General features: G+C 42.3%; 1 protein-coding gene across 1 annotated transcript; it reads left to right on the top strand.

Moving 5' to 3' along the window:
* Positions 1-432: 432 nt before the first annotated feature.
* LOC115206493 (retinal guanylyl cyclase 2-like) lies at positions 433-20,248 on the top strand. Its single transcript, XM_029773553.1, has 18 exons — positions 433-1,247; positions 1,996-2,297; positions 2,553-2,907; positions 3,159-3,243; positions 3,384-3,480; positions 3,567-3,701; positions 3,828-3,908; positions 4,208-4,384; positions 4,572-4,728; positions 5,279-5,428; positions 5,752-5,900; positions 13,765-13,928; positions 14,150-14,342; positions 14,534-14,708; positions 17,694-17,792; positions 18,419-18,513; positions 18,611-18,696; positions 20,154-20,248. The coding sequence occupies exons 1-18, from the start codon at positions 500-502 to the stop codon at positions 20,236-20,238; spliced, it is 3,333 nt and encodes a 1,110-aa protein (XP_029629413.1). The 5' UTR covers positions 433-499; the 3' UTR covers positions 20,239-20,248.
* The last annotated feature ends 1,060 nt before the right edge of the window (positions 20,249-21,308 follow it).

A 21,308-nucleotide genomic window follows, 5' to 3' on the forward strand; every position in this document is an offset into this window, starting at 1 on the left:
GCTGAAGTTGACAGACACAAAGGAGCTCCTGCCTCTGCCTCACTATCATACAGACCAGAAAGATAATGAGGTGTTGTCTTCAACTGGGCAACGGTATGACATTTTACATGAGTGAAAATATAGACAATACTGAAATGGTGAGGTGAGGATTACTGGGGAAAAAACAGGAGTGTTAAAAAAACTCTCTTCAGGCTTCTCAGCTTTCAAGAAGGCCAAGAAAAGCAATGGTAAGTGCAACCTATTATGCTTCAAGCTATGCTATTTCACGAGTGTATCTTTGGGAAAACATGCTATCAAATACAGTGATCTCACTTTCACATAGCCTACTTTGTTCTAACGCTATGCAGTGCAATACACTTTGAAGTAGCCTAACACTAATTAGAAATTATGTTCAAATAAATAGGCTACTCTAAACATTTTTTTGCAGGTGTCTTTGGTTTGGTTTATAATGCTCTGATGTAGGATCACAGTTCACCAATACGGATACTCAAGCAGGATAATGCAACATATTCCTGTAAATGTTGGAGGTGTGCTATGGGACTTATCCAACTATCCATACAGCCCCACCATCTTCAAGAGCAGACACAGCCTTACAACGCTGCCATTCTATAACTTTCTGCTATGGGTCCTGCTCGGGGTTTTGACGTTTCCATGCTGTGTCCAGTGTTTAATCTTCAAAGTTGGGGTCCTTGGGCCCTGGAACTGCGACCCGGTCTACTCCAAGGCCCTACCTGCGCTGGCTGCTAAACTGGCCGTGGGTAGAATAAACGAGGATTTCAGTTTAGATTTGGGCAGCAAATTGGACTTCGTGATCCTGCAAGAAGCATGTGAAACGTCTAAAGCGTTGACCACATTTGTGTACTACGAGAAAATGGTGGACGGTTTCGTCGGCCCCACGAATCCAGGATACTGTGACGCAGCCTCACTTTTGAGCAAAAACTGGGATAAAGCTATCTTTTCCTGGGCTTGTATTAACTATGAGTTGGATCGAATCAAGGGTTATCCAACCTTCGCACGTACCCTGCCGTCACCCACACGGGTGTTGTTCACGGTGTTGAAGCATTTCTGTTGGGCCAACATCGGCATCGTGTCGTCCAATGAGGATATCTGGATGGACACCGCCGGTAAAGTGGCCAACTCCCTGCGGAGCCAGGGACTTCCCGTTGGCATAGTAGCGTCGGTGGGAATGAACGAAACGGAGATGGAAAGTACACTGAGCAGAATCCAGGCTGCGGGGGAGATCAAAGGCGAGTGTTTTTAACAACTTCTTTACTGTCTCTTTGCTGAAGTTTTAGTTACTGAAGATATACGAGTGAAGTAAGTGCAGGCTATGCAATCAAGCCTCACAAGACAGTAGGCCTACACAAATATGTGGTTGATCCGTTTAAAAGGGTAATCCGCAGCTGAAACAATAACAAAGCATTTCCCTGCCCTGGTTTCGGTAATAAACTGAGGGATGGGGTAGGAGAAATGTAACCACTTTCAAATTCATAGATAGAGCTATGGATACAATTACTAACCATCCATGATATCAACATTATAGTTTTAACCATGTTAGAGACTATAAAGTGTTTGTTTACATTTACTTTGTTTACAAACATTGGAGTACAATGAGCTTTAATTTCGGGTTCTGATGGGTTACAACAGTTGGACTAAGCTAATGAGGCATTTATAAGTTATATTCTTCTAGAATCAATGGGTACATATCATTCATTTATAAGTCCCAAATGTTATGCAGCAACTGCAGATGAACCATTTAAGGTAGGGTCATGTTGGCCAATGATGAATGTTACCTCCACAAGTGTTGATGAAGTTATTTTCAATCTGATTAGGGGTTTTCAGGGTTGTCTCTCAAGTGTGAATCAATGCTATCATGAATGACTCATTGGTTTTTACAGTAGGATGATTCAGCAACATGCACAGAGATGCAATTCCTTCATGCACATGGTCATTCCAGGTGGCGACCCCTCACTGTCTCTGCCCTGTGTGTTCCAGTGATCATCATGTGCATGCACTCTGCTCTGATTGGTGGGGAGCAGCAGACAGCCTTCCTGCTGAAGGCCCATGAGATGGGTCTGACGAAGGGCCGCTATGTGTTTGTCCCCTACGACACCCTGCTCTACAGCCTGCCCTACGCCAACACATCCTACTTCCCCCTGCAAAACAACACCAAGCTGCGGCAGGCCTACGACGCCGTGCTCACCATCACCGTGTCCTCAGATCTGATGTCATTCAACGAGGCGTTCAACATGGCCAAGAGGTTTGAGGAACTCAGCATATCACTGGTCCCACAGCAGGTGAGGAGGGGCTTTTGGGATGTGACTGGATTCCATCTGAGTTTCAATTGTTATGTTATCAGGTTGTTATTACAATAGTATTATAAATATGCCATTGATTACATTTATTGAATATTGGTTATGTAGAGAAACACCATAGTCTTCAGGTCATTTGATGTTTTTTTTTGTTTTAGGTCAATGTATCACTCTCAGTTTTGGAAAAGCTAATCACTTTAGCCAAATAAACAATTTATCAATGGCCTCCTTGCATTTCAGGTCAACCCCCTGTTTGGAACCATCTACAACGGTATTTACCTCCTTGCCAAAGCCATGCACAATGCCAGAAGAGCTGGCAAGTGGCTCTCTGGGACCAACCTAGCTTATTTCACCAGGAACATGACGTTCTCTGGCTTCAACCAGAAGATCCAGATAGACACTGAAGGGGAGAGCCAGACTAACTATGTCATCTTGGACTCCGACGGATGGGAGGGTCAGCTGTACCGCTCCTATATGGTGGACCTGAGCGCTGACATGGTCCGCTTCGCGGGCAAGTCCATTAACTTCCCCGGGGGTTCCCCTCCTCCCTCAGACTCCAGCTGTTGGTTTGAACCAAACACAATCTGCACTGGAGGTAGAGAATCTGTTTCAAATCAAATCATATTTTATTTGTCACATGCGCCGAATACAACAGGTGTAGGTAGACCTTACTGTGAAATGCTTACTTACAAGCCCTTAACCAACAATGTAGTTAAAAAAATAGAGTTAAGGAAATATTTACTAAATAAACTAAAGTAAAACATAAAGTTGTTAGTTTGTGTCTTTCATTCTTCCATCACACAACCAAACTATGTCTTTAGTCTCCACCTCTTACCTGTGTCTCAGGTGTGGAGATAACCTACGTCATAGTGGTGGTTATGATCCTCTTCGTTATGATCGTGGGAGGACTTGGTCTAAGTCTGTTTGTAAGGTAACTCTTCTCACTGTGCTGTTCTGTTTCTTACTGTATTTTTATTCTGTTCAGATACATAGAGACTATTATCCCAGACAGAGATAGCTGGTATTGCTGTTCTGTGATCTTGGCTGACATGCTCTCTGATTGGCTGGCAGGAGGAGAATCCAGCAGATCCAGTTGGTGAAGGGGCCCAATCGGATCCTACTGACTCTAGAGGACCTCACATTCATCAACCCTCAGCTTAGCAAGAGGGTAAATATATTTTCCCATGTGATTCTCTACAACATTACCTCTATCTTATATACTGTATGTTCATTCATATATTTTATGCCTCATAGAAAATCACTCTAGAGGACCTGGGTGACTCTAAAAGTGCGATAGACAACAACAGTATGCATTCAGGAGACCCGCACCACTCTGTGAACAGCATCACAACAGCAACACATGAGACCACAAATGTAGCTGTCTATGAGGTAAGTTGACGACGTTGACCTCTGAACCACAAGTCTACTTTTCATTCCTACCCCAAAAGATTCCAACGTGACTTGTAGAGAATGGAGCCAGGATAAAACCACACATTTTTGTCCATGGCTTCACAGGGTGACTGGGTGTGGCTGAAAAAGTTTGAAGAAGGCCATTTCAAGGAAGTCAAGCAGAGCACGACCAAGATCTTTACAAAGGTAAAATAAAACATAATAACAACAGCAAGTTCAAGCACAAGTACAGTGAAATGCTTGCAAGCTCTACCCAACAGTGCAGAAATAAATATCTAAAATAGTATAACGAATAAAAAATGTAATATAAATGTATATATTTTATTTCATATATATATATATATTTTTTTTACATTTATTTTATTTATTAGTATTATACTATTAAGAAAACATGAGAAATAATAATATAATGTTTAGAATCTTGTCTGGGATGTGAGTTTTTTTGTGTTAACTTTGGGGTCTTCATTTTGTGTGAATGTGTCCAGATGAAGGATCTGCGAAATGAGAACATCAATCCGTTCCTGGGGTTCTTCACAGACTGTGACATGTTTGCCGTGGTGACGGAGCATTGTTCCCGTGGCAGCCTGCAGGACCTCCTGAGGAACGACGACGTCAAGCTGGACTGGATGTTCAAGTCTTCTCTGTTGATGGATCTAATCAAGGTATGACATGTTTGACGTGTCATGTTACAGAACCTTTTCTGCTAGTCTAATTTGTCCCAATAAGATTTTAAAATATCTTCTAAAACCTGTTTCGGCCAGCAGATCATGTTCATTTAAAATGTTTTTCTGGTACTTTGTCATAAGTAACACCAGTGGTTTACCAGTGTTGATCATATTGACCTCTCAGGGTATGAAGTATCTGCACCATCGAGAGTTCCCTCACGGCCGGCTGAAGTCACGGAACTGTGTGGTGGACGGTCGCTTTGTCCTCAAGATCACAGACTATGGCTTTAACGAGCTGCTGGAATCCCAGAAATCCCCCCAAAATCTAGTTCCACCTGAAGGTAACATTTATGCCTAGATTATTCAAATTATTCACTGTTTTTTTGACAGTGCAGTCAAAAATGTGATATATATTTCCACACTACGAGGTTGAAATAACCCTGTGAAATTTAGAAAATTATGTTAATGCCCTTTTAGTGTAAGAGTTGTTTGAAAAGACCGCCTTAAATTTCAGCTTGTTTTGCATGGGTGGTGTGTTGGACCACCTGGTGACATCATAACAAAGAGAGTTTTTCTTCCTCTCTGCCAATAACAGTTTTCAGGTTACACATCCCTCTCACTAGGCTCCTCCAGTTAGGCCCCTCTCTCAGACCACTCCCAGATAGTCCTAGCAAAATTCTTGCTTGAGAAATGTCATTTTACTAAGAAGCTATTTTTGTAAGGTACTTAAATGTTACCCAGAAATTATCAAAATGGCTGCATTGGACCTTTAAAGTTGGACTTCACACACAATAATTTGTATTTCTAGTTTGCGAGCTACATCTATGTCATTTAAATGTGCTGCATTTAACTACCATGCCAAAATCATAACCCTGTGCCTCTTTATCTCAGATCAGTTTTGGACAGCTCCAGAGTTCCTCCGAGACGTGGAGAACTCTCGGAAGGGGACCTATAAAGGAGATGTGTATAGTTTTGCCATTATACTCCAAGAGGTGGTTATCCGAGGACTTCCGTATTGCATGCTGGGTCTGACTCCTGCGGGTAGGTCTGGGGGATACAAAACAGGCAAAACCATACAATCCACTCCGAGAGGAAATGTTTTGTTTTACCTTGAGGTCATTTTTTGGTATTTTGTGAATCAACATCAATTGATTGATTAGTTATACTGGTATCTATCGAGTAATGTCAGAGTTGTAAATCACAATAATTTCCCTATCTACAGTGTATAATGTAGCTACATATTGTACAGCATTTCTGCTTTACTTTGACAAACTGTCTAGTACCAGCTGCCAATAAGCTGTGTAATGAGTTGTTATGCTCTAGTAATAACCTCTCACCTCTCTTTCTCTCTCCCTCCCAATCAGAGATCATCCGTAAGGTGAAGAAGCCTCCTCCCATGTGCAGGCCCACGGTGGCCCCAGATCAGGCTCCTCTGGAGTGTATTCAGCTGATGAAACAGTGCTGGAGCGAACAGCCTGACCGGAGACCAGCCTTCGATGAGATCTTTGACCGGGTCAGCAACACTCATCTGTCTCCTCGGTTATGTTAGCAGTTGACGTTACTCTTTAACTTCTATGGGCTACGTGGGACGCTAGCGTGTGAAATATCAGGGCGGCAAATTCAAAAACAACAAAATGTCATAATTCAACTTTCTCAAACATACAACTATGTTACACCATTTTAAAGATACACTTCTCCTTGATGTAACCACATTGTCCGATTTCAAAAAGGCTTTACAGCGAAAGCAAAACATTAGATTATGTTAGGAGAGTACATAGACAAAAATAATCACACAGCCATTTTCCAAGCAAGGACATGTGTCAATAAAACCCAAAACACAGCTAAATGAAGCACTAACCTTTGACGATCTTCATCAGAGGACACTCCTAGGACATTATGTTACACAATACATGTATGTTTTGTTCGATAAAGTTCATATTTATATCCAAAAACAGCATTTTACATTGGCGCGTGATGTTCAGAAAATGTATTCCCACCAAAACTTACGGTGAAGGTGCACATCAATTTACAAAAATACTCATCATAAACGTTGACAAAATTATTTAAAGAATTATAGATAGACTACTCCTGGATGCAACCGCTGTGTCAGATTTTAAAATAGTTTTACGGAGAAAGCACATTTTTCAATATTCTGAGTACATAGCTCGCCATCACAGAAAGCTATACAGACACCCGCCAAGTTCGGGGCAACCTAAACTCAGAATTAGTATTAGAAATATTCTCTTACCTTTGCTGATCTTCGTCAGAATGCACTCCCAGGACTGCTACTTCCACAAGAAATGTTGTTTTGTTCGAAATACTCCATATTTATGTCCAAATACCTCCATTTTGTTTGTGCGTTCAGAGCACTATCCAAACGCATAACGCGCGAGCACGGTACCAGAGACGAAAAGTCAAAATGTTCCATTACCATACTTAGAAGCATGTCAAACGCTGTTTAAAATCAATCTTTATGGTATTTTTTACGTAAAAATTGCGATAATATTCCAACCGGACAATAGCGTATTCATTCAAGGAGAAAAAGAAGGAGGGGCGCACTCGCGGGATCGAGCATATCCAATCCCTTTGTTGCCAGGCAGTCCACTCAGTAACTGAGCTCCTATTATCTGCCCAGTGACAGGAGAATGCTCAAACCACTTTCTGAAGGCTTTTGACAGCCAATGGAAGCCTTAGGAAGTGCAACGTAACCCCACAGATACTGTAGGTTCGAAAGGGATGTCATAATCCGTGTATGTAGGTGGCAGGGAAGTCAGGCGCAGGAGAACCAAAGTGGTTAAAAAATTTAGTATTTATTAAAAAAACGAACTCCAAAACCAACGTAGAAAATAATCTGGGTAAACAATAACCCGTCGCACATCGATACATAAACAACACGTACATAACATAACAAACAATCACCGACAAGGATATGAGGGGAAACAGAGGGTTAAATACACAACATGTAATTATTGGGAAAAGAAACAGGGGTGTAAGGAGACCAGACAAAACCAATGGAAAATGAAAAATTGATCAATGGTGGCTAGAAGACCGGTGACATCGATCGCAGAGCACCACCCGAACAAGGAGGGGCATCGACTTCGGCAGAAGTCGTGACAAGGGACTAGAAAGAAGAACTACAATTCTCAGATCCTCCACTTCCTGGTTGACTTTTTCTCAGGTTTTTGCCTGCCATATGAGTTCTGTTATACTCACAGACACCATTCAAACAGTTTTAGAAACATCAGAGTGTTTTCTATCCAAATCTACTAATAATATGCATATTCTAGTTTCTGGGCCAGAGTAGTAACCTGTTTAAATTGGGTAGTTTTTCATCCGGCCGTGAAAATACTGCCCTCTAGCCCAGACAGGTTAACTTGGGTCAAACGTTTCGGGTAGCCTTTCACAAGCTTCCCACAATATGTTGGGTGAATTTTGGCCCATTCCTCCTGACAGAGCTGGTGTAACTGAGTCAGGTTTTTAGGCCTCCTTGCTCACCCACGCTTTTCAGTTCTGCCCACAAATTCTCTATAGGATTGAGGTCAGGGCTTTGTGATGGCCACTCCAATGCCTTGACTTTGTTGTCCTTAAGCCATTTTGCCACAACTTTGGAAGTATGCTTGGGGTCATTGTCCATTTGGAAGACCCATTTGCGACCAAGCTTTAACTTCCTGACTGATGTCTTGAGATGTTGCTTCAATATATCCACATAATTTTCCTCCCTCATGATGCCATCTATTTTGTGAAGTGCACCAGTCCCTCCTGCAGCAAAGCACCCCCACAACATGATGCTGCCACCCCCGTTCTTCACGGTTGGGATGGTGTTCTTCGGCTTGCAAGCATAACCCTTTTTCCTCCGAACATAACAATGGTCATTATGGCCAAACATTTCTATTTTCGTTTCATCAGACCAGAGGACATTTCTCCAAAAAGTACGATCTTTGTCCCCATGTGCAGTTGCAAACCATAGTCGGGCTTTTTTATGGCGGATTTAGAGCAGTGGCTTCTTCCTTGCTGAGCGGCCTTTCAAGTTATGTCGATATAGGACTCATTTTACTGTGGACATAGATACTTTGGTCCTGTTTCCTCCAGCATCTTCACAGGGTCCTTTGCTGTTGTTCTGGGATTGATTTACACTTTCCGCACCAAAGTACGTTCATCTCTAGGAGACAGAACGCGTCTCCTTCCTGAACGGTATGTCGGCTGAGTGGTCCCGTGGTGTTTACACTTGCGTACTATTGTTTGTACAGATGAACGTGGTACCTTCAGGCATTTGGAAATTGCTCCCAAGGATGAACCAGATTTGTGGAGGTATACAATTTTTTTTCTGAGGTCTTGGCTGATTTATTTTGATTTTCCCATGATGTCAAGCAAAGAGGCACTGAGTTTGAAGGTAGGTCTTGAAATACATCCACAGGTACACCTCCAATTGGCTCAAATGATGTCAATTAGCCTATCAGAAGCTTCTAAAGCCATAACATAATTTTCTGAAAGTTTCCAAGCTGTTTAAAGGCACAGTCAACTTAGTGTATGTAAACTTCTGACCCACTGGAATTGTGATACAGTGAATTATAAGTGAAATAATCTGTCTGTAAACAATTGTTGGAAAAATTACTTGTGTCATGCACAAAGTAGATGTCCTAACCGACTTGCCAAAACTATAGTTTGTTAACAAGAAATTTGTGGAGTGGTTGAAAAACGAGTTTTAATGACTCCAACCTAAGTGTATGTAAACTTCCGACTTCAACTGTAGATGTTCATTCTCCCCTGTCCTCAGTGATTCTCTTCAGTGATTCTCTCCTGTGATTCTCTCCTGTGATTGTCTCGTCAGAACAAAGGGACAGGATGTACTTTAGAACCCAGCCCTAGGCTGTGGTTGAACAATTGGAATTCCTTGCAATAAAACTGGGCCAATGGCTAATAACAAGTATCCTATTTCAGGAAAGAATTTGGACCAATGAGAACTTGCCATGTAGCTATGAGTCCCAAACTGAAATTCCTCCCATGTCTCCCATGTCTCATTGAGCATTAATCCCCTATTACAGAAAAAACACTATTTCCATTGATCGTTAGTACTCTATTGACTTTTAGTCCTCTTGACCTTTTGTACTCTATTGACCTCTCGTCCTCGGTGTTGTGTATTTATCTTGGAAATAGTCTTAGAGTCAGTCACCTGCTGTCAGTGTCATAGCAGGGTAATGCAGGGAATATGTCTGGGTAATTATAGGCTGTGGACAGCAGAAATTGATCTGTCAGCACTCATGGGCCGGGTCCGAAATCAGTCTTGCCTACTACTTAATAAAACGAGATACTGTGTACTAATCGTAATACACACTATTTAGAACGTACGCTTTAGTAAAAACAAATGCAGTACGCAACAACTATCAACATACTCGGCTCACCCATCCTGAGAATGTGTCATCCAATAATGCTCAATTTAAAGCATACTTAATTTTTAAATTTCACTTACTATGAAACATTCTATTTTCGCATACAGTACCAGTCAAAAGTTTGGACACACCTACTCATTGAAGGGTTTTTCTTTATTTTTACTATTTTCTACATTATAGAATAACAGTGATGACATCAAAACCATGAAATAACACATATGGAATCATGTAGTAACCAAAAATATATTTTAGATTTTAGATTCTTCAAAGTAGCCACCTTTGCCTTGATGACAGCTTTGCACACTCTTGACATTCTCTCAACCAGCTTCACCTGGAATGATTTTCCAACAGTCTTGAAGGAGTTCCCACATATACTGAGCACTTGTTGGCTGCTTTTCCTTCACTCTGTGGTCCAACTCATCCCAAACCATCTCATTTGAGTTGAGGTTGAGTAATTGTGGAGGCCAGGTCATCTGATGGAGCACTCCATCACTCTCCTTCTTGGTCAAATTGCCCTTACACAAACCAGATGGGATGGCGTATCGCTGCAGAATGCTGTGGTAGCCATGCTGGTTAAGTGTGCCTTGAATTCTAAATACATTTATTTCACCTTTATTTAACCAGGTAGGCTAGTTGAGAACAAGTTCTCATTTACAACTGCGACCTGGCCAAGATAAAGCAAAGCAGTTCGACACATACAACAACACAGATTTACACATGGAATAAACAAACATACAGTCAATAATACAGTAGAAAAAGTCTATATACAGTGTGTGCGAATGAGGTAAGATAAGGGAGGTAAGGCAATAAATAGGCAATGGTGGTGAAGTAATTACAATATACCAATTAAACACTGGCGTGATAGATGTGCAAAAGATGAAGGTGCAAGTAGAGATACTGGGATGCAAAGGAGCAAGATAAATAAATAAATACAGTATGGGGATGAGGTAGGTAGATAGATGGGCTGTTTACAGATGGGCTATGTACAGGTGCAGTGATCTGTGAGCTGCTCTGACAGCTGGTGCTTAAAGCTAGTGAGGGAGATATGAGTCTCCAGCTTCAGTGATTTTTGCAGTTCGTTCCAGTCATTGGCAGCAGAGAACTGGAAGGAAAGGCGGCCGAACGAGGAATTGGATTTGGGGGTGACCAGTGAGATATACCTGCTGGAGCGCGTGCTACGGGTGGGTGCTGCTATGGTGACCAGTGAGCTGAGATAAGGCAGGGCTTTATCTAACAAAGACTTGTAGATGACCTGGAGCCAGTGGGTTTGGCGACAAGTATGAAGCGAGGGCCAGCAAACAAGAGCATACAGGTCGCAGTGGTGGGTAGTATATGGGGCTTTGGTGACAAAACGGATGGCACTGTGATAGACTGCATCCAATTTGTTGAGTAGCGTGTTGGAGGCTATTTTGTAGATTACATCACCAAAGTCGAGGATCGGTAGGATGGTCAGTTTTACGAGGGTATGTTTGGCAGCATGATTCTAGATTTAATTTTGGATTGGAGATGCTTAATGTGAGTCTAGAAGGAGAGTTTACAGTCTAGCCAGACACCTAGGTATTTGTAGTTGTCCATATATTATAAGCCAGAACTGTCCAGAGTAGTGATGCTGGACGGGCGGGCAGGTGCGGGCAGCGATCGGTTGAAGAGCATGAATTTAGTTTTACTTGCATTCAAGAGCAGTTGGAGGCCACGGAAGGAGAGTTGTATGGCATTGACGCTCGTCTGGAGGTTAGTTAACACAGTGTCCAAAGAAGGGCCAGAAGTATACAGAATTGTGTCGTCTGCATAGAGGTGGATCAGAGAATCACCAGCAGCAGTAGCGACATCATTGATGTATACAGAGAAGAGAGTCGGCCCAAGAATTGAACTCTGTGGCACCCCCATAGAGACTGCTAGAGGTCCAGACAACAGGCCCTCCGATTTGGCACACTGAACTCTATCAGAGAAGTAGTTGGTGAACCAGGCGAGGCAGTCATTTGAGAAACCAAGGCTGTTGAGGATGCCGATAAGAATGTGGTGATTGACAGAGTCAAAAGCCTTGGCCAGGTCGATGAATACGGCTGCACAGTAATGTCTCTTATTGATGGTGGTTATGATATCGTTTAGGACTTTGAGCGTGGCTGAGGTGCACCCATGACCAGCTCTGAAACCAGATTGCATAGCGGAGAAGGTATGGTGGGATTTGAAATGGTCGGTAATCTGTTTGTTAACTTGGCGTTCGAAGACCTTAGAAAAGCAGGGTAGGATAGATATAGGTCTGTGGCAGTTTGGGTCTAGTGTCTCCCCCTTTGAAGAGGGGGATGATCGTGGCAGCTTTCAAATCTTTGGGAATCTCAGATGATACAAATGAGAGGTTGAACAGGCTAGTAATAGGGGTTGCAACAATTTTGGCAGATAATTTTAGTAAGAGAGGGTCCAGATTGTCTAGCCCGGCTGATTTGTAGGGGTCCAGATTTTGCAGCTCTTTCAGAACATCAGCTATCTCGATTTGGGTGAAGGAGAAATGGGGGAGGCTTCGGTGAGTTTTTGTAGGGGGTGCAGGGCAGTTGACCGGGGTAGGGGTAGCCAGGTGGAAAGCCTGGCCAGCCGTAGAAAAATGCTTATTGAAATTCTCAATTATAGTGGATTTATCGGTGGTGACAATATTTCCTAGCCTCAGTGCAGTGGGCAACTGGGAGGAGGTGTTCTTATTCTCCAAGGACTTTACACGGTCCCAGAACTTTTTTGAGTTTGTGCTACAGGATGCAAATTTCTGCTTGAAAAAGCTAGCCTTAGCTTTCCTAACTGCCTGTGTATATTGGTTCCTAACTTCCCTGAAAAGTTGCATATCATATAAATCAAATAAATCACTGACAGTGTCACCAGCAAAGAAACCCCACACCATCACACCTCCTACTCCATGCTTCACAGTGGGAACTACACATGCGGAGATCATCCGTTCACCTACTTTGAGTCTCACAAAGACACAGCAGTTGGAACCAAAAATCTCAAATTTGGACTCATCAGACCAAAGGACAGATTTCCAACAGTCTAATGTCCATTGCTCGTGTTTTTTGGCCATAGCAATTCTCTTCTTCTTATTGGTGTCCTTCAGTAGTGTTTTTTTTCCAGCAATTCGGCCATGAAGGCCTGATTCACGCAGTCTCCTCTGAACAGTTGATGTTGAGATGTGTTTGTTACTTGAATTCTGTGAAGCATTTATTTGGGCTGCAATCTGAGGTGCAGTTAACTCTAATGAACTTATCCTCATGAGCGCAAGTTTCATCATAACCCTTGATGGTTTTTGCGACTGCACTTGAAGAAACTTTCAAAGTTCTAGAAATGTTCCGTATTGACTGGCCTTCATGTCTTAAAGTAATGATGGACTGTCGTTTCTCTTTGCTTATTTGAGCTGTTCTTGCAATAATATGGACTTGGTTTTTTAACAAATAGGGCTATCTTCTATTTTCCACCCATACCTTGTCACAACACAACTGATTGGCTCAAACGCATTAAGAAGGAAGGAAATTCCACAAATTAACTTTTAACAAGGGACACTTGTTAATTGAAATGCATTCCAGGTGACTACCTGATGAAGCTTGTTGAGAGAATGCCAAGAGTGTGCAATGCTGTCATCAAGGCAAAAGGTGGCTACTTTGAAGAATCTCAAATATAAAATATGTTTGATTGTTTTTGGCACTTTTTTTGGGTTACTACATGATTCCATATGTGTTATGTCATAGTTTTGATGTCTTCACTATTATTCTACAATGTAGAAAATAGTAAAACAAAAAAAAGAGAAACTCTTGAAGGAGTAGGTGAGTCCAACCTTTTGACAGGTACTGTACTTAAAATGCATACTATTTAGAACGCTAGTATGGGTATTCAGACACGGACAAGGTCTTGTCTCATAGCTTTATGGATTTTTACAGAGATCATAAGTCATACCTGATATTACATAATGTAGTGGTAAACCGATGATGATGATGATGATGGTGTGTGTCACAGTTCAAGCTGATCAACAAGGGCAAGAAGACCAACATAATTGACTCCATGTTGCGGATGCTGGAGCAGTACTCGTCTAACCTGGAAGACCTGATCAGAGAGAGGACAGAGGAGCTGGAAGTGGAGAAACAGAGGACAGAAAAACTGCTCTCTGAGATGCTACCTCCGTGAGTCAAGCATCATGTTATAACACTCACAGAGACAACTAAATAAGACAATGGGCATCTTGTTATTATAAGATACCGTTCTTGTATGATGCCAAGGGTATTATCCTTTTATTACATGATACAGTACTTTACTTTTAACTTTGAATGATTGTTTGTTGCTCTGTGTCACGTTAACACTAACACGTTACCACTAACACAAAATGTCCCCTGTCACATTACAGTTCTGTGGCAGAGGCTCTGAAGACGGGTGCGACGGTGGAGCCAGAGTACTTTGACCAGGTTACCATCTACTTCAGTGACATAGTAGGCTTCACCACCATCTCTTCCCTCAGTGATCCCATCGAGGTGGTGGACCTGCTCAATGACCTGTACACACTGTTCGACGCTGTGCTCAGCAACCACGACGTATACAAGGTCAGTTATACTATTTTCACACTACTGAGTTGAACCGAAATGAGCCGAGGTGAGGCATCATAGTTGCTGGAAACGGGTTGGGGTGCCGTGCCAGGGGAGCTTCACAACAGCACAGATCAAGTGACGTGAGGATTTCTTTAGTATCAACGTGCCAATGTTTCACTGTATGCCTGCTTGTTTTCATTGTATAGGTGGAGACCATTGGTGATGCCTACATGGTGGCATCAGGTCTACCCAAGAGGAATGGCAACAAACACGCAGCGGAAATAGCCAACATGTCCCTGAACATCCTGAGCTCTGTGGGCACCTTCCAGATGCGCCACATGCCCGGCGTGCCCGTCCGGATACGAATAGGGATACACTCAGGTGAGAGAGGGCATTGGGTCGTCCCTGCCTGGCAGACACACTCTGAAGTTAGGCTGATTAGCTAGATGATCAATCTTGCTCAATGGTTGTATGCCAAAGTAAGGTGTTTATATATATGAAGAGTTTCTTTCCAAAACGCCATATATCCATTTTCTGAAATGTTGGTAAATTAGCTTATATTGTTTAAAGAACTTATGAAAGAGATTGGCGTTTTTTTTTTCAATATCTACAATGGGGGAAAAAAGTATTTGATCCCCTGCTGATTTTGTACGTTTGCCCACTTACAAAGAAATGATCAGTCTATAATTTTAATAGTAGGTTTATTTGAACAGTGAGAGACAGAATAACAACAAAAGAATCCAGAAAAACGCATGTCAAAAATGTTATAAAATTATTAGCATTTTAATGAGGGAAATAAGTATTTGACCCCTCTGCAAAACATGACTTAGTACTTGGTGGCAAAACCCTTGTTGGCAATCACAGAGGTCAGACGTTTCTTGTAGTTGGCCACCAGGTTTGCACACATCTCAGGGGGGATTTTGTCCCAACTCTCTTTGCAGATCTTCTCCAAGTCATTAAGGTTTCGAGGCTGACGTTTGGCAACTCGAACCTTCAGCTCCCTCCACAGATTTTCTATGGGATTAAGGTCTGGAGACTGGCTAGGCCACTCAGGACCTTAATGTGCTTCTTCTTGAGCCACTCCTTTGTTGCCTTGGCCGTGTGTTTTGGGTCATTGTCATGCTGTAATACCCATCCATGACCCATTTTCAATGCCCTGGCTGAGGGAAGGAGGTTCTCACCCAAGATTTGATGGTACATTTCCCCGTCCATCGTCCCTTTGATGCGGTGAAGTTGTCCTGTCCCCTTAGCAGAAAAACACCCCCAAAGCATAATGTTTCCACCTCCATGTTTGACGGTGGAGATGGTGTTCTTGGGGTCATAGGCAGCATTCCTCCTCCTCCAAACACGGCGAGTTGAGTTGATGTCAAAGAGCTCCATTTTGGTCTCATCTGACTACAACACTTTCACCAGTTGTCCTCTGAGTCAGTCAGATGTTCATTGGCAAACTTCAGATGGGCATGTATATGTGCTTTCTTGAGCAGGGGGACCTTGCGGGCGCTGCAGGATTTCAGTCCTTCACGGCATAGTGTGTTACCAATTGTTTTCTTGGTGACTATGGTCCCAGCTGCCTTGAGATCATTGACAAGATCCTCTCGTGTAGTTCTGGGCTGATTCCTCACCGTTCTCATGATCATTGCAACTCCACGAGGTGAGATCTTGCATGGAGCCCCAGGCCGAGGGATATTGACAGTTCTTTTGTTTCTTCCATTTGCGAATAATCACACCAAATGTTGTCACCTTCTCACCAAGCTGCTTGGCGATGGTATTGTAGCCCATTCCAGCCTTGTATAGGTCTACAATCTTGTCCCTGACATCCTTGGAGAGCTCTTTGGTCTTGGCCATGGTGGAGAGTTTGGAATCTGATTGATTGCTTCTGTGGACAGATGTCTTTTTTACAGGTAACAAGCTGCGATTAGGAGCACTCCCTTTAAGAGTGTGCTCCTAATCTCAGCTCGTTACCTGTATAAAAGACACCTGGGAGCCAGAAATCTTTCTGATTGAGAGGGGGTCAAATACTTATTTCCCTCATTAAAATGCAAATCAATTTATAACATTTTTGACATGCGTTTTTCTGGATATTTTTGTTGTTATTCTGTCTCTCACTGTTCAAATAAACCTACCATTAAAATTATAGACTGATCCTTTCTTTGTCAGTGGGCAAACGTACAAAATCAGCAGGGGATCAAATACTTTTTCCCCCCACTGTAATTATGGCATGGGTTTGTTCAATGACAGACATGTATTTGTTTAAAATCTATCACTTGATCGTTTCATTTCAGAGAGACAAATAATCATGTTTTTTTGCAAAACACTATATATCCACCTTGCTTTTCTAGAAATAAGTAGTCTTGCTAGGTTTTACACATTCAAATTGTCACAGAATAAGTCGTGCGGGAGAGAGAAGGACCAAGGCGCAGCGGAAGTGTGGATACTCATATTTTAATGTTCAAAAACAGGAGTAGAGCATCCACTGAAAAAAATAAAAATAAACAAAACAATGAACGGTACTCACAATGTGACGGTGTGGCAGGCTAAACAAAGCAGTGCTCACAACAATTCCCCACAAACACACAGACAAACACACCCAACTAATATAGGACTTCCAATCAAAGGCAACACCACACAGCTGCCTTCAATTGGAAGTCCACCCCAATTACCTCTACATAGAAACACCCAACCTGGACAGAACAAAGAAAACCCAACTTCTTCTGCCACGCCCTGACCAACACTTAACACCTACTCCACCTGCTGGTCAGGACGTGACACAAATGTAACTAATAACTACATTTTCAATAAAGAACTGTACAAAGGATACATTTGTGATATATTTAAATGTAAAAATGTTTTATCAATACAGTTATATGAGATCTGTATGTAAAACATTAACATTTGACATGTATGTCATTTAGCGGATGCTCTTAACCAGAGCGACTTACAGTGAGTGCATTCATCTTAAGGTAGCTAGTTGAGACAACCACATATCACAGTCAAATATACAGTGTGCGAACATTACATTCTAGCTAAACAATGCATATACTGTTTAGGGTTTTGCAAAAGATAACTACATTTTAATACACACTTAAGATCGATGAATTGGAAAGTAATGTTTAACACGAATATGAAGCTACCCATAAGCTATAATGTTTTGTGAAAAAACACAAATGTGAAAAATTTGTGGATAAAGTGTTTTGGAAATAAGCTCTTCATATCACAATCAATCACTTTCATTCTATTTCCTTTTCTAACTGTCTGTAGGTGGGGATCCATCATTCATAATGAGGGCGGCTGAAACAGTAGCAGGCCAGGGTTTGGTTTCTCAATGTGATGTCTGAGATGTGATGCTCATGTGTTGTGTGTGTACAGGGTCATGTGTTGCTGGGGTGGTGGGTCTGACCATGCCTCGGTACTGCCTTTTTGGAGACACAGTCAACACCGCCTCTCGTATGGAATCCACTGGGCTGCGTGAGTATCAGAGGTTCTTGGTGTTGATTTACAAAACATTAAGAAAACCTTCCTAATATTGAGTTGGAACAGCCTCAATTCGTCAGGGCATGGACTCTACAAGGTGTCGAAAATGTTCCACAGGGATGCTGTCCCATGTCGACTCCAATGCTTCCCACAATTGTGTCAAGTTGGCTGGATGTCCTTTGGGTGGAACATTCTTGATACACACGGGAAACTGTTGAGTGTGAAAAACCCAGCAGCGTTGCAGTTCTTGACACAAACCGGTTCGCCTGGGCTGGCACCTTCTACCATACCCTGTTCAAAAGCACTTAAATCTTTTGTCTTGCCCATTCAGCCTCTGAATGGCACACATACACAATCCATGTCTCAATTGTCTCAAGGCTTAAAAATCATTTTTAATCTGTCTCCTCCCCCTTCATCTACAATGATTGAAGTGGATTTAACAAGTGACATCAATAAGGGATCGTAGCTTTCACCTGGATTCACCTTGTCAGTCTATGTCATAGAAAGAGCAGGTGTTGTTAATGTTTTGTTAATGTTTTGTAAACTCAGTGTATTTCTGCTCAGGATGTCTGCATTATTTTGCTGGTATGGTTTGTAGTGACAGTGTTATTTCCTTTCAGCTTATAGAATTCATGTTAACATGAGCACTGTGAAGATCCTGCGCTCCCTCAAAGAGGGCTACAAGATAGACATCAGGGGCATGACAGAGCTGAAGGTATAAACACCTCACAATACATTATCCTCTGTGTTCACCTGTAGGATTTCTTTCAGCGGTTTATAAATAAATCATGAATTATGATGTGTTCCTACAGGGTAAAGGCATTGAAGAGACATACTGGCTGGTTGGGAAAGAAAACTTCACAAAGCCTTTACCGAAGCCTCCAGAGATTAAACCAGGGTAAGACCTCACAATACCATACCTTATGTTGAGACACTGCCGAGAACTAAGTTAACCTTAACACGTCTACATTTCATTCAGTGAATATTTGTTCATTGATTATACAGCAGTTTATGTGTAATAATTTCACTCATTTTCTCATCATTCACTGCATGAGCAAAATGGAGTCCCAATGAGTACCAGGATGTGATTAAGGCTGTTATGGTGGTGTTACAGTACATGTGTTGTCTACTTTAGGGATGACAATCATGGACTGAACCCAGAGGATATAGCTGCGTACAAGAGAAAAAAAAGCAGAGAAAAAAGCTTGATTCTCTGAGTCAAAATCGAGGAGGTAGCTAGCAATTCGCATGCCGTGCTCTGTTGTGTCATGGTGGAAATCTAGTTGTTGTGTGGTGTCTTCTGTTGCATGTGGTTTGTGGCTTTCACAATCTGTGGGATTTTGTTGAGCCCTCTCTACTACCCCCACCCCCTATACTGTCCATCCATAGTCTCTTGGTCTGATCTCTTCTCTAATCTTCTAATCTTATCACCTTCAATACCATTAAAAGCAGAGCTTGACCATCCCAGAAAAGCTCTTTTCATTTTGGTTAATTGAGTGGTTCACCGTCATTACCGTCCTTCCTTTCTTTTCACCTTTTCATTTGAGGCAGCACCTCTAAGACAGGTGGGGAGGATGGGCTCGTAGTAATGGAGTTTCCCCACCTCTAAGACAGGTGGGGAGGATGGGCTCGTAGTAATGGAGTTTCCCCACCTCTAAGACAGGTGGGGAGGATGGGCTCGTAGTAATGGAGTTTCCCCACCTCTAAGACAGGTGGGGAGGATGGGCTCGTAGTAATGGAGTTTCCCCACCTCTAAGACAGGTGGGGAGGATGGGCTCGTAGTAATGGAGTTTCCCCACCTCTAAGACAGGTGGGGAGGATGGGCTCGTAGTAATGGAGTTTCCCCACCTCTAAGACAGGTGGGGAGGATGGGCTCGTAGTAATGGAGTTTCCCCACCTCTAAGACAGGTGGGGAGGATGGGCTCGTAGTAATGGAGTTTCCCCACCTCTAAGACAGGTGGGGAGGATGGGCTCGTAGTAATGGAGTTTCCCCACCTCTAAGACAGGTGGGGAGGATGGGCTCGTAGTAATGGAGTTTCCCCACCTCTAAGACAGGTGGGGAGGATGGGCTCGTAGTAATGGCTGGAACGGAATAAATGGAATGGTGCACATCAAATACATGGTTTCCATGTGTTTGATACCACGTAATTCACTCCATTCCAGCCATTAATATGAGCCGTCCTCCCATCACCAGCCTCCTATCCTCTAAGACAATTAACATTCTGCTTCTTCTGCCATGACATCTTGTCTCGTCTTGTTTCGCCAATTGCCATGTTTGCAATAATCTGATAGTCCTTCTATTGTTTGAAGTGGAAGTACGTAGAGTTTAAATGTTTTTGGATCTTCCACTCTCAGGGACAACTGGCAAGAGATGGTGACAGATGAGATCAAGACGACATTTCGCAAGGCCAACCGGGAGGTGGACAAGCCTAAAATCTGAGCAGATGAGAGAGACAAAAATGGAGAGAGGAGGAGGACACATCCAAAGAGAGAGAGAGGAAGAGAAAAGGATGATGAAGGACTGGAGGACAGAGGGCATGGACCGGCCTACTCACTGCGGCTTACGTGGCCTCCTTTAATAGGATTGCCTGGCTGCTGTCTGTGTAATCTGCTTGTGCCCAGCACAGCAGAAAGGGAGAGCACTAATGAAATGAAGGTTGTTGTATTACTGTCCTGCGACAGGGATAGTGCATGTCTTCTTAATGAACCATGCACTTATTTCTCTGGTTTCCCATTGGCCACTAAGTGGCTTCGTGTCAGTGGAGTGGTTTTGTCTAGATGGGATACAGTTTATGTCAAAACTAACTTATCGTAGCGGGTTAGGAGAATTTATGCAGCAAGTTAGGAGAATGAATGTAGTAACTTAAGAGAATTAAGTTTAATTAAGGTTAGGAAAAGGGTTAGGTTTAAAGTTAGCTAAAATGCAAAACATTTCAACTTTTGACGTCAGTTTGACATAAACTGTAACCCATCTGGACATGGCCAAGTGGAGTTGAAGTCCCAGAGCTCAACAGAATGATCTACTGTATCTCTCCACTCCCATACTGTACTGTAGCTTTTAATCACATGCATAATGGAAATTATTTTCTATTTTTGTTATTGTTTCGTCACTCTTCTAAACATTTTGAAAGGAGCACTTATCTCCACCTGAAGATAGTTAATTTTAGTTAGTTATGGGAAAATATGAAATTCTATTTTTAAGTTATGGCCAAAAACCTTTGTAAGAATGTAAGGTTAGCATTCCAAAGTTGTGAGAGGAAATCGGATATACTCTACCGTTCAGAAGTTTGGGGTCACTTAGAAATGTCCTTGTTTTTGAAAGAAAATCAATTTTTTTGTCCATTAAAATAATATCAAATTGATCAGAAATACAGTGTAGACATTGTTAATGTTGTAAATGACTATTGTAGCTGGAAACGGCAGATTTTTTATAGAATATCTACATAGGGGTACAGAGGACCATTATCAGCAACCATCACTCCTGTGTTCCAATGGCACATTGTGTTAGCT

Source organism: Salmo trutta, chromosome 13, assembly GCF_901001165.1.
Source record: "Salmo trutta chromosome 13, fSalTru1.1, whole genome shotgun sequence".
In the NCBI taxonomy this organism is placed as follows: Eukaryota; Metazoa; Chordata; class Actinopteri; order Salmoniformes; family Salmonidae; genus Salmo; species Salmo trutta.

Excerpts from the sequence above, each read along its gene's own strand:
- LOC115206493 (XM_029773553.1), top strand. The coding sequence starts at position 500 with ATGCAACATATTCCTGTAAATGTTGGAGGTGTGCTATGGGACTTATCC. Across the intron at positions 2,908-3,158 it reads AAACACAATCTGCACTGGAG|GTGTGGAGATAACCTACGTC; the intron begins GTAGAGAATCTG and ends CCTGTGTCTCAG. Across the intron at positions 4,729-5,278 it reads AAATCTAGTTCCACCTGAAG|ATCAGTTTTGGACAGCTCCA; the intron begins GTAACATTTATG and ends TCTTTATCTCAG.